This window comes from Trichomycterus rosablanca, chromosome 16 (genome assembly GCF_030014385.1).
Source record: "Trichomycterus rosablanca isolate fTriRos1 chromosome 16, fTriRos1.hap1, whole genome shotgun sequence".
Taxonomy (NCBI): Eukaryota; Metazoa; Chordata; class Actinopteri; order Siluriformes; family Trichomycteridae; genus Trichomycterus; species Trichomycterus rosablanca.
This window is the reverse complement of record NC_086003.1, coordinates 21,889,965-21,907,328: the sequence shown is the minus strand read 5'-3', so window position 1 is coordinate 21,907,328 and position 17,364 is coordinate 21,889,965. Positions and strand designations below refer to the sequence as shown.

At 40.1% G+C, this 17,364-nt stretch overlaps 1 protein-coding gene across 1 annotated transcript in view; it reads right to left on the bottom strand.

Annotated features, from left to right (window-relative positions):
- The window catches only part of pcxa (pyruvate carboxylase a), a 221,871-nt gene that overhangs the window by 31,479 nt on the left and 173,028 nt on the right, over positions 1–17,364 (bottom strand). Inside the window, exons 11-13 of the mRNA XM_063011646.1 lie at positions 6,770–6,914; positions 3,822–3,911; positions 1,202–1,423 (exon numbers count right to left, since the gene is read on the bottom strand). Of these exons, the coding sequence (XP_062867716.1) occupies positions 1,202–1,423; positions 3,822–3,911; positions 6,770–6,914 (457 nt within the window). The remainder of the gene's footprint in view (positions 1–1,201; positions 1,424–3,821; positions 3,912–6,769; positions 6,915–17,364) is intronic.

Sequence of the window (17,364 nt, the reverse complement as noted above, 5' to 3'; positions counted from 1 at the left end):
CGGAGTTCATGCACTGTGTACGGAGGGCCACACCCCCATCAGCATTATTCTTCAGCCCTGCGCAGGCGCCATCAGTCAGCCAGCAGGGGCCGCAGTTGCACCAGTTATGAGGACGTATGATCCGACTTTTTTTTCCCCTTTAACCCTGAACAACATCCAATCGTTGTTCATGCAGCCACCCAGCCCAGTCGGAAGGCAGAGCTGAGATTCGATACGATGTATTCGAAACCCCAACTCTGGTGTGCTAGCGTATTTTACCGCTGGCACCACCTAATGCATTTTAACCAGCGTTCTGCTTAATGCACTTTTAAGAAATAGTTTTAACTAAAAATTAACCAAATTGCTTTGAAATATATTTGATTGTTGTTGCTCCTTGTTTACTGCAGAGTTAGTTCGTGCAACTATCAGACTCTTCATGTGTCTATACACATGATATTTACCCTCCCCCATTTCTTCACATCAGTCTGTGAAAAAGAATCACTGAATCACTCAATAAAAACAAGTCAGAAACAACTCTTTAAATGAATGATTCATTGGAATCGAAACAGGAAGCTGTGCTCTTATCGCTTGTAAAGATTCATTCATTTTGCTCACTCTATTTCATTATGGTGTTGTGCGTAAACAACTCCATGAATCGGTTCATCTGATTCAGAGATTCACTCGTGGTTCAGGCTTTAAAAATTAGCTGTAAAAACCAATCAGAGCTTGTGTGAATGTGTTGTGTGAATGTGTTGTAGTGATTACAGTTCAACATTGTTGGTGTAGTTAATCCCACCATTTACTCTGGAATTCTGTCATTAAAGGTGTGTTTATTTATTGGTTAGGCTGGGTTCATTTATTTCTGCTAATAAAATAACTAATTAGATTAAATCTTTGGTTTATTTAATTTGATGTTTAATTTATTGTTGATCCAGCCAAGCAACATTTATATTAAAAAGTAAGACAGCCAATACCTGTAAATGTCTATGTCTGTTACATGGCAACCCTAGTCATAAACCAGCAGTAAAGTTGAGGTCAAGAGCAGCCATTAGGTGTTAAAAGGCTGCCAGTGTAAAAAGCCTAAGTGTGAGAAATCACTTTATTCTATTCATAGGGGCACTAGTGACCTAGACATAATTACGTAACTGCCAAGACACATAAATGCAAGAGAACAGAACACAAAAAACAAGCTGAGAGGTATAAAAAGACAGCAGTTGCCCACCTCCCCAGTTCTCCACACTAAACAGGTTGCTGAAGTTGTGAGCCACGAAGGGTGCGATCTTTTTAAGGTCATGGGTGCGCACCCTGGTGGCCAGGAGAGACTGGTGGGCATCTCTGAAGGTGGTGTCCATCAGAAGCAGACCTTTGTGAGCACGTACTGCTTTGGCAAAGCCTTCAGGGCCCTGCCTCAGCAAGACATCCCTAAAACCAGTCGGAGGGGAACCTAAAATATGCATTCCCACAAACACAGACAAATCAATATAATGAACATTATCAGCAAGGCCAGACTATTCAGCACAACAAAGAAAATAATCATTTTAATAGCATCATTTTTCAAATGCATTCTGTTCTTCATACACACACACACAGGCACCTAAATTACACCTACCTAACTACCTCCCGGCTTAATAGATGCATTTTCTTTTCAGAATGAATTAGTCAGTAATTTATTTCTCTGTACACTTATCACTACAGCTTAAATGGAATGAAACACAAACGCAAACAATGGGTGAAAAAAAACAAGTCAAAAGTTTCCTGTAAAAATTTATTTACTGCTCAACATCTGAGACAGAGTCTGCTTTTAAAATTAAGCATTAAAGCAAATACTTTTTCACATCACTGTACATTGCATATACATCGACCAGGCATAACATTATGACCACTGACAGGTGAAGTGAATAACACTGATTATCTCTTCATCACGGCACCTGTTAGTGGGGGGATATATTAGGCAGCAAGTGAACATTTTATCCTTAAAGTTGATGTTAGAAGCAGGAAATGGGCAAGCGTATGGATTTGAGCAAGTTTGACAAGGGCCAAATTGTGATGGCTAGACGACCGGGTCAGAGCATCTCCAAAACTGCAGCTGTTGTGGGGTGTTCCCGGTCTGCAGTGGTCAGTATCTATCAAAAGTGGTCCAAGGAAGGAACAGTGGTAAACCGGGCATCATGGGCAGCCAAGGCTAATTAATGCATGTGGGGAGCGAAGGCTGGCCCGTGTGGTCCGATCCAACAGACGAGCTACTGTAGCTCAAATTGCTGAAGAAGTTAATGCTGGTTCTAAAAGAAAGGTGTCAGAATACACGGTGCATCACAGTTGAAGGGCTGTTAACAGCAAAAGGGGGACCAACACAATATTTGGAAGGTGGTCACAATGTTATGCCTAATCAGTGTAATTAGTCCATCTTGTTACTTATTTGTATAAAATAACCTCAATTTCGAAAACATTTGAACAGTAAGCAGTGTCACCACCACTGAGAATTAAGATTTATTTAAATGCAAATATATTCTCTTCAAATGTAATGCCTGCAAAATACAGCACCTTTATTGTTGCACCTTTATATGTTGCATTGTTGCACCACACATTTTCAACGGGAGACAAGTCTGGACTGCAGGCACACCAGTCTAGCATCTGCGCTCTCTGATTATGCTATAACGTTAGAATTCATGCAGCATGTGGCTTGGCAACGTCATTTAAAAATAAGCCTTGATGTCTGAAAAGGACTGTGTTTAGAAGGCAGCATATGAGGCTTTAATATGTGTAAATATCTTTTACGGTTAACGATGCCTTCATACATGTGCAAGGGCCAGTGCAAACCTTGCTTTTGAACTGTATGTTGGTAGAAAATTGGTCATTTTATTCATCTAAATTTAGTCCCATGTTCCAATTGCTTTGAAACGAAACAATTTATTAAATATTAAAAAATACAATAAATGTAAAACACTAAAAACATTGTCTTTATACTGGCTTCCATGACAAAAAAACACAATAACTAGCATTCTAAGATCTGTACAGAGCTTTTAGAACTTTAATATTTTAATGTCCGTGGCTTAAACTTATAAGTGCGGTAAAACTAACCCTATTTATAAGGGTATAAGTAAGTCATCATGAATACCACCATATAATTAGAAGTTAATGCCACAAAATGAAATGGCAATTTAAATCTTCCACACGCTGAATGTCTATTTAAGATATAAAAAAATAATACATTATTCTGTGAGAACCCACTTTATTCAGGGGCAGAGACATGTGTTCTAATTCATGTACAGTTCTAGAAATGTACAGTTGCAGAAATCATTAAAGTAATAAAAAAAACTGCCATGACAAATATCATCTACAAGTGTTGGTAAACAACCTCAACTTCCCACTTACTAAGCATTTTAGCTTTCACTCCCCATTCATTATTTTATGAGCTATATTTGCCATGCAAATGAACATTTTGAGTATACAATTGCTGACTGTAGCACATCAGTTGCTCTGCATTTTTCGTCTCCCTCTGTACCCCAGTTTTAAATCAAATAGGAAACCATAGGACCCCCAACTAAGCTGATGATATTTGCATGGTGGATACTTCTCAGCACTGACATGACACCAACATGGTTATGACAGTGGTAAAGAAGCATCACATGCAGCAGTGTCCTTGATGGCTTGCTTTTACAAATGAGGGCTGAGGAGGATTCATTCCCATCTAACATTTAAAGAAACACTTACTCATCCACCCATAAGGACAACTAAAATGTCATGGCTGTATAGTACTGAGTGCAACATTTGTGACAGAGAATGCATTGAAATATTAACAGCGTATGCACAAACATCCATGAATATCCTGATGCATTACTTACCCAGAGGCACCGCTGGGACAACTGGATCGATAAAGGATGGCTTAGCCTTGACAGGAATGGGAGTCGTAGGGCCATTCACCATAACATGACCTGAGATTAAAGCACCCACACACACTCAGACATCTACCTCAAAAGTCTCAAAGCTACAGCTGTATTATCCAAAGGCAAGTTACAAAAGGCTTAAAACGATGAGTCAACCGAGCCAATCTCTAAAGTACACGTTATGAAACCTGAGCATCGGTATAAATCGCTCTTTCAGGGATATGTTTACATTTAAAGCGTATTGATTTGCTGCATCAAGAGTCTTTGATCTGGCTTCTGCTTTCACACTTGCACTCTCTCTCATATATCTGGCCCAAACATAAGCTGCTCATAATGCAGAGAGGGCTGGTGGAAGACCATGTCTTAAATATGATTTAAGACCAGTTCTTATAAATGATTCCCCTCCTGCTTGCACAAAACCTTGAACACACCTTGAACAACCTGTTCCCAGTTGACTGTTTTACACTTTTCCAGTTATCTACAGTCCAGTAGCAGAACGCTCAGACAACGGAAACTTAGTTGTTTTGTAAGCAGGTGTTAATAAAAGTCTTATAGGCAATTCTGCTCCAATCATTTAGAGGATTCAGAAATATGTTGTTGCAGTCATTTATTAAAAGCTTACAATAATTTCTACCTTGTTTGGAATGAGCCACTAAGCATTAAATTCAGCAGTAAACCAGAAATTAGACATTGGCTTTTTACCCCTGCTACTTTTAACAGTGCCTGACAATTTAGAACTGTTTATTGTGACACTGGTAATTTTAGCAGCTTTAAGACAAATGTGTTTTTTGCCCAACCAAATGTATTGACACCTTTAAATTATTTTTCAAACCAACTTCACACAAAACTGCTTCTGTTGATACTTTGCTATACACTGATCAGCCATAATATTAAAACCAACTCCTTGTTTCCTTTGTAGTTCTACAATTACAGACAGTAGGCCATCTGATTCTCTACATGCTTTGTTAGCCTGCATTCACCCTGTTCTTCAATGGTCAGGACTCTCCCAGGACCACTACAGAGCATGTATTATTTGGGAGGTGGATGATTTTCAGCACTGCAGTGACACTGACATGGTGGTGGTGTGTTAGTGTGTGTTGTGCTGGTATGAATGGATAAGTCACAGCAGCGCTGCTGGAGTTTTTAAACACCTCACTGTCACTGCTGGACTGAGAATAGTCCACCAACCAAAACTATCCAGACAACAGCGCCCTGTGGGCAGCGTCCTGTGACCACTGATGAAGGTCTAGAAGATGACAAACTCAAACAGCAGCAATAGATGAGCGATCGTCTCTGACTTTACATCTACAAGGTGGAGCAACTAGGTAGGAGTGTCTAATAGAGTGGACAGTGAGTGGAGACGGTATTTAAAAACTCCAGCAGCGCTGCTGTGTCTGATCCACTCATACCAGCACAACACACACTAACACACCACCACCATGTAACTGTCACTGTAGTGCTGAGAATCATCCACCACCTAAATAATACCTGCTCTGTGGTGGTCCAGTGGGGGTCCTGACCATTGAAGAACAGGCTAAAAAAAGTATGTAGAGATGGACTACAGTCAGTAATTGTAGAACTGTAGTGTTTCTATATGGTAAGTGGAGCTGATAAAATGGACAGTGAAGTATAGAAACAAGGAGGAGGTTTTAATGATATGGCTGATCAGTGTATGTGTTCTGCAAAGGTCTCGCCAACAATTGACAAATAATCTGGTTTTATGATGCTACAATCTAACAAACTGATTGATTTACATGGAAATTGAACTCCGTAGAGGGGCGTTATAAGCATTAACTTTAATTCAGGTTAGTTGGCAAAAACATGTAAAGCCAATAAGAACATCTGTTATTTTTTTATCCACTCTTTATAAAACTAGTACTTCCCTATATCAACAAATCAATAAATGTGTTTAAAATAGAGTTTATAAAATGGATAGTTCCGGTCCTAAAATCTGATTGGCTGAGCCGTGTTCGAAGCCGTTGTAAAATCCCTGATAAACGCACACCTAGGACCACCTCACATCATTCCATATTAATACGCCACTGAAAAGAAAAAGTTAATGTTATTTTCGCCCTCATGTTGCCTAGCAACACTTAATCAAACTACCTGGCGTCGCGGAAGAATGCTTTATTGTAAGTTTATACACAATAAATACATTTATGAATTAAACATTGTTGTATTTATTGTATTTTATGTTGACCGCCGTTTTATAAAAGCAATAAGCCACTCGAGACCGTGCGTTACTGCTATGATTTTAGCACGGGGAAAGAAGTTTTAGGCACTCCGCTTCGCGTCGTGCCAAAAACGTCATCCCTGTGCTAAAATCACAGTAACGCATGGCGTCTCGTGGCTTATTGCTTTAATCTAATTCCAATTCATTAAAATGACCAAGTAGCTATCTGGGAACTTAAATATTACCTTTTTAATGTAATAAAATAAAGCAATAAGCCACGAGAGGCTGTGCGTTACTGTGATTTTAGCACGGGGATGACGTTTTTGGCACGACGCTAAAATCATAGCAGTAACGCACAGTCTCGAGTGGCTTATTGCTTTTATAAAACGGCGGTCAACATAAAATACAATAAATACAACAATGTTTAATTCATAAATGTATTTATTGTGTATAAACTTACAATAAAGCATTCTTCCGCGACGCCAGGTAGTTTGATTAACAGTGTTGCTAGGCAACATGAGGGCGAAAATAACATTAACTTTTTCTTTTCAGTGGCGTATTAATATGGAATGATGTGAGGTGGTCATAGGTGTGCGTTTATCGGGGATTTTACAACGGCTTCAAACGCGGCTCAGCCAATCAGATTTTAGGACCGGAACTATCCGTTTTATAATACCATTTTTAAATTAACACCATGGAAGAAAATGAAAGAAATGATTTATATCAATATTACCGAGATAATGCAGGAGTTTCTGTGCTCGGTTCTGGCCCGGCTTGAGGTTGAAAAGGGCCGGGTGCTCATCAATGAACTGTGTATCCACAGTGCTGTAGAGGAACTGGTTGTTATTCAAGACGTTCTGGAGAAAAGGGATGTTTGTCTAACAGGGGAAAAAAGAAACAGACAGAATGAGCCTGAGAGAGTAGTTACATAAAAAAAACAGCTGACCAATGGACTTGAACAGATCCAGTGGACACAAATTCAGAGAGAAAACACAGAGTTAAGGCTACTGAGCTAATGCTTCTACAGGGGCAAATAGGGCCTTTTACTGGGTAGTCTGAAAATCAATATGGTTATCTAAACACTCAATACACTCCTCCATCAGACTGTTGTTTCTGCACTTAGTCTGTGTGAGAGAAAGTGAATTAACAAGCAAATGCAGGCCAATTAGGCTAACAAACATTTAGGAACATGTGCAGTATGTGGACACCTGGGCATATCCTTGTTGAACATCCCATTCCAAAAACATGCGCATTTATATGAAGTAAGGATGAAAACCCAAACTAAACCCAATACCTACTGATAATGACCATGATTTAATAACAGGCATCACACTTGTACTGCAAACTCATGTTGGCCACAAATAAATTATTATTATTGTTTATGCATTTTCTTCCCTTTTTCTCTCAACTTTAGCGCATCCAATTACCCAATTGCATTTTGCTTCCTCTCTACTGATGTTTATCTACACCCTGGTTGAGGAGAGCGAGACTGACACGCCCCTTCTGACACGTGCAGTACCGATTGCATCTTTTCACCTGCACGAGGCGAGTTTATATGCGGATCAGCTTTGTGTACAGAGAGCTACACCCTGATCAACGCATTATCCCTCGGCTCTGTGCAGGCACAATCAATCAGCCAGCAGAGATCATAGCTGCATCAGTTATAAGGAATTCCATTCCGACTCCCACCCAGCTAATCGTTGTTCATATGGGCGCCCAGCCTGCCGGAAACAAATAAACTATTATAACATAAATTATAATTTACATAACACAGGCTATGTAATAAAGCAGCATTTTTATAAATAAACGGATTTATTTAATTTACTGTTTTTACAAACCGTAAACACTCATCTATCTCTGACATGCACACAACATGCTTTTACTTCAGGTTTTGGTCTACATGCCGCTGTAAACTGTAAACTTTCATTAATAACCTTGAATATAAATTCCTTATGAATGTACATGGCTACATAGTACTCTACATAGTGTGAAGTAACATTGTAATGCATGTTTCAACAAACAAGGAGTAAATTTGGGATTCAATTTACACTAGCATGGCTAATAGAGTTCATCAGCAATTTTGTGCTAGTATTCTGATGTTTGGCTAACCAACTTAATTGTATTTTGGCAATACTAACGTTGACATTTTCAGCATTTAGTGGACGCTTTTATCCAAAGCGACTTACAGTACTGTGACAGCATACAATCTAAGCAATTGAGGCCTTGCTCAAGGACCCACCAGTGGTAAACTGGCAGTGGTGGGGCTTAAACCGGCAACCTTTTGATTACTAGTCCAGCACCTTAACCACTAATGCCTGGCTCACGGGAGCAACTTGGTGTTCGCTCGGCGATCGAAACTCGGCTCTCAATCGTTATGTGTGAACTACTCAACAACTCGATACGAGTGGCTCGCCGAGTGATTGCTGAGTGCTCGGTGACAGAGGCGAGATTTCTAGCATGTCAGATATCTGGATCTGAGTTGCCCGACTGGCAACGAGTGCTATGTCGAACAGCCAATGAGAATGCAAGATACGGTTTGAGAGGAAACGCAGGGTAAAAGTTGTAAAAATATAGTTTATCAGAATACAGTGGTACACACACATTTTACAGTATTTCTGACTTTATCGTTCTCTACAAAACATAACACCAACGTTGCATTACAAAAAATATTTATTAACCTCCAACTCACTATAGAACAATCCATGCAGCCAAATCCACTCATTCATTTATTTTTCCTCTTTGATTTTACGCTGCACATCAGCGCACAAACTCTGATCGCTCGCTACTTGTTGACGTGCATTTTTGGACGTGGTATCATTAAACCCCTCGTCACTTCTCGTGTGTGTTTTAGTGACAGAATGAAGTTTGGGAGACCAGATTCCAGTTGGTGATAGATGGTGTAGTGTGAAACCCCCTATCGCCAATCAGTCATGTAGTGTGAAAGCCACACCGACTTGAAAGACTCCCAGTTACAAGAGATCCAGTCATGTAGTGTGAACTACAGTGACCTAACAACTTGGAAAGTCATGTAGTGTGAACTTGGCATTAGCTACAACTGCCATACTAACAAATACTAACAAATGTAGAATTTAATGCCTGCCACATGTAATAAAAGTGGGTGCAGTGGCAAAATAACAGTGAAAACTATTACATTCTAATCCGATTCATTTAAGCAAAGAGGCATAATGACCTCGGTGCCTGGGTAACATGTACCAGGAATTAGTAAATAGTCCAATAAAAGGGAATGACCAAGAGCATTTCTATAGGTCAGTGCCGTAAGATCAGAAGGACAGAGGTTCTAAAGATTGATATGGAACCACAGGCATTGCTATAAGGCAGGAACGGCAGGCGACCGCCTCAGGCCATAAGAATTAAGTGTCCCAAAAGGATTATCCTTTAAGTCCATTAAAATGTCATGTCAAAATGTGAGAACCCTCCTAAACTCTCCAGTGAGAGTGTACAGCCTTTGTGTATATACAGCATAGCAGTAGAAGCCAGTTTTCCACTTTTTGGTTTTAATTGAGCCCAGAAGACTTTTTATGCTCTTTACCCCAGGATGCACACTAGCATCAGATATATAAACTGTTTTTTTCCTGGAAGCTCAAACAGTTTTTGTTAAGACCGGGTTATAAACATGATTATTTTTGTGAAGGTCACTTTAGAGCATTTAGCAATTACTCACTGTTGTCAATCATTTTCCTCTTACTTTTCTTACTTTTGCTCTTTGCTAATACTGTTTATTTATGTTGGCAATTTGTGACTGTTGCATCCACAGAAAGGAACCCACTCTTTGAACGTTTAGGAACTATGTTTGTTGCATGTATTATATATGCAAATATTATATTAAAGTAACCTTTGTTACCTAAAACATGCTATTAACTAAAAATTAGCCTGTAAAGCTTGTTTGCACTGACGATTCAGTTACTTTTTTCCCCCCAATTTTTATCCCCCAGTCTAGTCGTGTCCAATTACCATGATTGCATCCTCTATACTGATTCGACCCTTCACCGCTGATTGAGGACGCCTCTCAACTGACATGCGCCACCTCCGGTACGCACAGTCTGTACAGACTGCATTTTTCACCTGCACGAGTCGAGTTTATACACTTGATGGGCACCGTGTACGGAGGGCCACACCCCCATCAGCATTATTCCTCAGCCCTGTGCAGGCGCCATCAGTCAGCCAGCAGGGGCCGCAGTCGCACCAGTTATGAGGACCTATGATCCGACTTTCTTACTCTCTAACCCTGAACAACATCCAATCGTTGTTCATGCAGTCGCCCAGCCTAGTCGGAAAGGCCGAGCTGAGATTCAATACGATGTATTCGAAACCCCAACTCTGGTGAGCTAGCGTACTTTACCGCTGCGGACGATTCAGTTACTTAAAGGTAACTTGCGAATCGCACGTAAGTCACACAACCAGTGACTTCAGACTTGACTCGGACTCGATTCAACTGACTCGGACTTGACTCATGACTCGCAAAAAATGACTTGTAAACACCAAGAGACAATTTTATATATAATTTTATATATACATATACAGTATATATATATATATATATATATATATATATATATATATATTATATGCACATTTACAAAATAAATTTAATAGCATCTGGAAGAATATAAGCTAAGGTAAGCAGTGGTTATGAATTTTTTTGCTGTGTATTAGATTTTGGCAGCTGTGCCGAGATTTATCGCGCGCTTGTGTTTCGCAATGAAAACAAAACGTATGAGTTTAAGCTTTTAACTGGTACCTTCTTGTTACGAAAATTACATTCATTTGCACAATGACCAGGAAAGTAAAGGCACTAAGTAAAACAGCAAAATACAGTCACTAATCTGTTGTTGTTTTTGATCTGAACTTATGTTATTTGTTTATTTCTACGCTACATTTCCAATATATGTTTTGTGTATATTATATTGACTCGTGACTTGACTCGGACTCTAGTCTTAAGACTCGTGACTTGACTCAGACTCGTGAACTCAGACTTGTGAACATCTCTGCTTTAAGGTAAGGCTTCCTTTCAAGTGAAAGTCCTGTTATTTTGTCCACCACGTAAGTATGGATAAAAAAAAAATCTAATTAATAAAAACGCTCAGTGGATGTAAATACTGATGCTTGCCAAAGAAGTAATCCACAGAGTCAGTCGTTTGTCTGGTATTTACTAATGAAAACTGATAGTCCAGCCCCAAAGTAATTTGTCCCTGCTTAGTAATTTGTCCACTACTGCTTAAATGCTGACAGAAACATAACAGACTGAATGTCAGTGCCTACTGCAAAGCGACAAAAATCTTCTCTCACCTCATAAACCTCACCTCACCTCACCAATGTATCAAAACTCAATATAAAACTCTCTAAATCTACCAGTGATGCATATACATGCATAGTAGTGATATAAAAATGTAAAGAAACTAGAAAAGACTGAAGACTAAAGGATTGGGTCTACAGAGAAAAGACAGGAGAGAGGGCGCTTTATGAAGATTCAGCACTGTTTGACCCAGATTTCTGTGACTGCAGAACCAGCCGAATCCTCTATCACACTGCACCCAAATCAGCTCCCCTTTTATGCACATAGAAATTATTCACATCCAACAATACTGTGGTTAGCACAAACAGATAACAGAGGGGAATAATATTCTGTTCCCAGTTGTTTTCACACCACTACTATGACAGACATATTGAAGGCCTAATACTGCATAGTATTCTATGCTTTTTTTCTATTTTATTTATGCATTTTCTCCCATTTCTCCCAATTTAGCGTAGTCAATTTGTCCTCCGCTGCTGGGGGATCCCTCATTGCAGTCGAGGTGGGTATATTGCTGCTCACGCCTCCTTCAACCCACGCACAGCCTTTAGTGGAACCCTTAAGTTAACCCCTTTCACGCATGCATTCTGCACAGGCGCACACCCACATGGTCCTGTCATCCCGCCCTAGCAGAAACGTGTCTGCTGCAGGCACTGCCAATTATGCCCGCTAGATGGCGCCCAGCCGACCGGTGGCAACGCAGAGTTTCAAACCGAGGAGGCCAGAATCTAACGGAATATCTTGCTGCACCACCTGGGCGCCTATAGTATTCTTTTCTTATTGATTATTCATTAATTCAGCTCTGTTACAATCATATTGGTGCAAAAATACAGCAAACTTAGAAAAGTATTCAGACCCCTTGACTTTTTGTACACTTTATTATTCAGTGGATTGATTTTAAATCTTTACCATTGCCATTTCAACCCATAAACCAGACACTTTGTGTGGAAAACATGTTCTTATGCGTATAAATATACAACACCAAATCAGAAAAAGTTAGGACAGTATGGAAAATGCAAATAAAATAAAAATGCAGTGTTCCTTACATTTAACTTGACTGCAGTCCTGACCTGTCCCCAATAGAGAATGTGTGGAGAATTTTGAAACGAAAAATGCGACAAAGACGACCCCGTACTGTTGCACATCTTAAGACGTGTTCGCAGGAAGAATGAAACAAAATAAAAGCTGAAAAACTAAATCACTTTTTTATCCTCGGTGTCAAAACGTCTTTTAAGTGTGGTGAAAAGGAATGGCAACATTACAAAGTGGTAAATGCTTTACTGTCCCAACTTTTTTTGGAATGTGTTGCAGGCCTTAAATGCAGGAATGGATGTTTATTAATAAATGAAGTCCTGTCTGCAATCAAATAAAAGTCAAAGTAAATGTAAGAAACTCTGTGTTTTGTATTATCTGTATTTTCCATGCTGTACCAACTTTCTGATTTGGGGTTGTATATGGTTTTCCACATATGTGTAGTCAAAACTAATGTCAAGCCATCTTCAGGTCTCTCCAGAGATGTTCAATGGAGTGTAAGTCTGGGCACTGGCTGGGCCACTTAAGGAAATTTAGAGACTTGGCCTGAAGTCCTTCCAATATTGTGTTGGCTCATAAAAAATGAACTGTCACCTCGGTCTCAGTATGTGTGCACATGAGAGGAGTTTTCTTTCAGGATGTTACTGTAATATGCTGTTCCTCAATGCTCTAACACTTACCAGAAATTCAATATTCAAACGGGACCAGAAAAATTTCAACACAAAGCTTTAGCAGTTAAAAGAACATGTCCAAGAGCATAAATTTAATCTTAGAGTAAAAGAGAAATAGCTGTCCAATGCAGATTATACAAAAATCTATTTTGGTAGGGTGTATCAGTGGGGGATCATGTGTCATCAGGTATAACAACTTAAATCAAGTCTAAAGTATCATCTACAAATTCTGCAGTGTAATTTCTACCTTAGGAAGCACAAACACTGGTGTAAAAAACAACAGAGTTAATGCACTTATACACAATTAATAAAATTACACTGATAAGCCATAACATTTTATCAGCTCCACTTACCATATAAAAGCACTTTGAAAATCTACAATTATTAACTGTAGTCCATCTGTTTCTCTGCATGCTTTGTTAGCCCCCTTTCATGCTGTTCTTCAATGGTCAGGACTCTCGCAGGACCACTACAGAGCAGGTATTAATTAGGTGGTGGACCATTCTCAGCACTGCAGTGACAATGACATGGTGGTGGTGTGTTAGTGTGTGTTGTGCTGGTATGAGTGGATCAGACACAGCAGCGCTGCTGGAGTTTTTAAATACTGTGTCCACTCACTGTCCACTCTATTAGACACTCCTACCTAGTTGGTCCACCTTGTAGATGTAAAGTCAGAGACGATTTTCATCAGTGGTCACAGGATGCTGCCCACGGGGCGCTGTTGGCTGGATATTTTTGGTGGACTATTCTCAGTCCAGCAGTGACAGTGAGGTGTTTAAAAACTCCACCAGCGCTGCTGTGTCTGATCCACTCCTACCAGCACAACACACACTAACACACCACCACCATGTCAGTGTCACTGCAGTGCTGAGAATGATCCACCACCCAAATAATACCTGCTCTGTAGTGGTCCTGGGAGAGTCCTGACCATTGAAGAACAGCATGAAAGGGGGCTAACAAAGCATACAGAGAAACAGATGGTGCTCCTATATGGTAAGTGGAGCTGATAAAATGGACAGTGAGTGTAGAAACAAAGAGGTGGTTTTAATGTTATGACTGATCAGTGTATACACAATTAATAAAATGACTTATCCTATAAACATTGAAGATTACCTGTAAGATCCTTTAACAGTTTAATTAAACTTTGTCATTACATCAGTAGGACATAATGACATAATGAAAAGCCTTTTTACTGTCCCCTCTGGTGTTAACATGAATTGTAAACACAAGGGTAGAAAGACTCGCATAGAGGATCAGCAATATCACTCACACACGTGTTTCTGAAATAAAATTTGTCATAAAGTTTTAACAGGAAAATAGGTCATGTGACCTGAGTCGAAAACTGTGTTGATACTAAGTTTAGGCCGGAATCTGCCCAGATCCCAGCAAATGGGTTGGTAAATGTCATGGCTTTTCTAGAACCTTATACATATTTAAGCATTTTGCAAAGCTTTTTCATATATGGTGGGATTCACAAACTATTTGCCAGCGTGACTGGAGAAAAGTGTCCACACAACCATTCAAACACACACACTTATGCCAAGTTCACACTACATGACTTTCCAAGTTGTAAGGTCGCTGTACAGTTCACACTACATGACTGGATCTCTTGTAAGCGGGAGTCTATCAAGTCGGTGTGGCTTTCACACTACACGACTGATCGGCGATAGGGGGTTTCACACTACACCATCTATCACCAACTGGAATCACAGGCGAGCTTCTCTGGTCTCCCAAACTACATTTTGTCACGAAAACACACACGATGATACCACTTCCAAAAATGCACATCAACAAGTAGCAAGCCATCAAAGTTTGTACGCTGATGTGCAGCGTAAAGTCAAGGGGAAATATAAATGAATCTGAGTGGATTTGGCTACGTGGCCAGCAGGGATTGTTTGTTCTATAGTGAGTTGAAGATTAATATATATTATTTGCAAAACAACTGAAAAACTTGTGTGTCCCTGTCCCACCTTTTTACAACTTCTCTCCTGTGTTTCTCCTCACATTGTATCTTGCGTTCTCATTGGCTGTTCGACACCGCTCTCATTGCCAGTCGGCCGACTCATACCCAGATATCTAGCAAGCTAGATAATTATCTTCGGATCGAGTTGTTAAACAGTTCACACATAGCGATTGAGAGCCGAGTTTCAATTGCCGAGCGAACACTGAGTTGCCCATGAGCCGGCAAATACTGAGCAAAAATCGTGTAGTGTGAACTAGGCATTACTCAATCACTAGCATGCGTGCATATGCAGTGCCCATGAAAACGTTTTTAATGCGTTTACATAGGGTAATGGGCTGACAGATCTGCTGGAGTTTGAATGCAATTTGGGATACTGCAGCTATAGGGAGCTTTAAACAGCACCAGGATCACACAACATTCTGTCCTGCTCAATACTAAAGGCCTAAGGAAATTTACCGACACACACACACACACACATTTCATTCCAGGTCATGGAAACTGTGGTACACCAGTGGGAAGGATTTTCTGCCCACTAGCCTCACAGTTTGCAGAATAAGTGCATCAAGTGGGTGGTAGAGCTGAAAAAACCCTTCACCTCACAATGCTGCTTTTTACAGCACAGAGGGACTGAGAACAGCTTCACCGACACCTGTTTGCTTAAAAAGGGGGAAATTAGGTGCAATAAAAAATTAGCCAACTGGAAAGGGATTCATACAGCCATCACGCAACAGAGAGAGAAAAGCAGGACTATTAGCGGTATCACAGTGGTGTACGGCAGTGGTCCCCAACCCCAGGGCTGCGGACCGGTACCGGTTCGTGGGTCATTTATTACCGGGCTGCACAGAAAAAATACGATTGCTACAAGTGCAATTACATTTTCAATACTCTTCAAGTGTTATTGTCTCCAATCACCACTAGGTGGGAGCAGCGTCTCATTGCAGCGAAAAAAGCTCAGGATTCACACTGATTTTCCATTCTACTGTATAGTTATTCTATTTTAAATTCCTCCGCCGGGCCGTGAAATTATATCTTATATGAAACCAGTCCGTGGTGCAAAAAAGGTTGGGGACCGCTGGTGTATGGTATGATGGATTAAAGCTTACATGACTGAGCTTTAAAAATCCTGAACAGACGAGTGTGAGTTAAGTGAAGCTGTCCAAAGTCCTAAAAAGACTCAACACACGTAATGGATGATGTAATACAGTAAGTGTTAAGGGACCATCATATGACACATTTGTATCTCAGTTTTATCACTATAGAGCTATATTGAGTCACTGTTTTTAACAACTTGAGCAGCAATAACAACAAGCTTTCAACAAGAAACTTATGGAATTGATTCAGCTTACTAAATAAAGTGTGCTAATGAGAACAGGGTCAAACACACACAGAACACAGTTATTGATGAGAAGCACCACACTTATGCAGCATCCCTTATACTGTTATGTTGAAAATGAGTTTACATATACAGGTCCTTCTCAAAAAATTAGCATATTGTGATAAAGTTCATTATTTTCCATAATGTAATGATAAAAATTAAACTTTCATATATTTTAGATTCATTGCACACCAACTGAAATATTTCAGGTCTTTTATTGTTTTAATACTGATGATTTTGGCATACAGCTCATGAAAACCCAAAATTCCTATCTCAAAAAATTAGCATATTTCATCCGACCAATAAAAGAAAAGTGTTTTTAATACAAAAAAAGTCAACCTTCAAATAATTATGTTCAGTTATGCACTCAATACTTGGTCGGGAATCCTTTTGCAGAAATGACTGCTTCAATGCGGCGTGGCATGGAGGCAATCAGCCTGTGGCACTGCTGAGGTGTTATGGAGGCCCAGGATGCTTCGATAGCGGCCTTAAGCTCATCCAGAGTGTTGGGTCTTGTGTCTCTCAACTTTCTCTTCACAATATCCCACAGATTCTCTATGGGGTTCAGGTCAGGAGAGTTGGCAGGCCAATTGAGCACAGTAATACCATGGTCAGTAAACCATTCACCAGTGGTTTTGGCACTGTGAGCAGGTGCCAGGTCGTGCTGAAAAATGAAATCTTCATCTCCATAAAGCTTTTCAGCAGATGGAAGCATGAAGTGCTGCAAAATCTCCTGATAGCTAGATGCATTGACCCTGCCCTTGATAAAACACAGTGGACCAACACCAGCAGCTGACATGGCACCCCAGACCATCACTGACTGTGGGTACTTGACACTGGACTTCAGGCATTTTGGCATTTCCTTCTCCCCAGTCTTCCTCCAGACTCTGGCACCTTGATTTCCGAAAACAGTACTTTGGACCACTGAGCAACAGTCCAGTGCTGCTTCTCTGTAGCCCAGGTCAGGCGCTTCTGC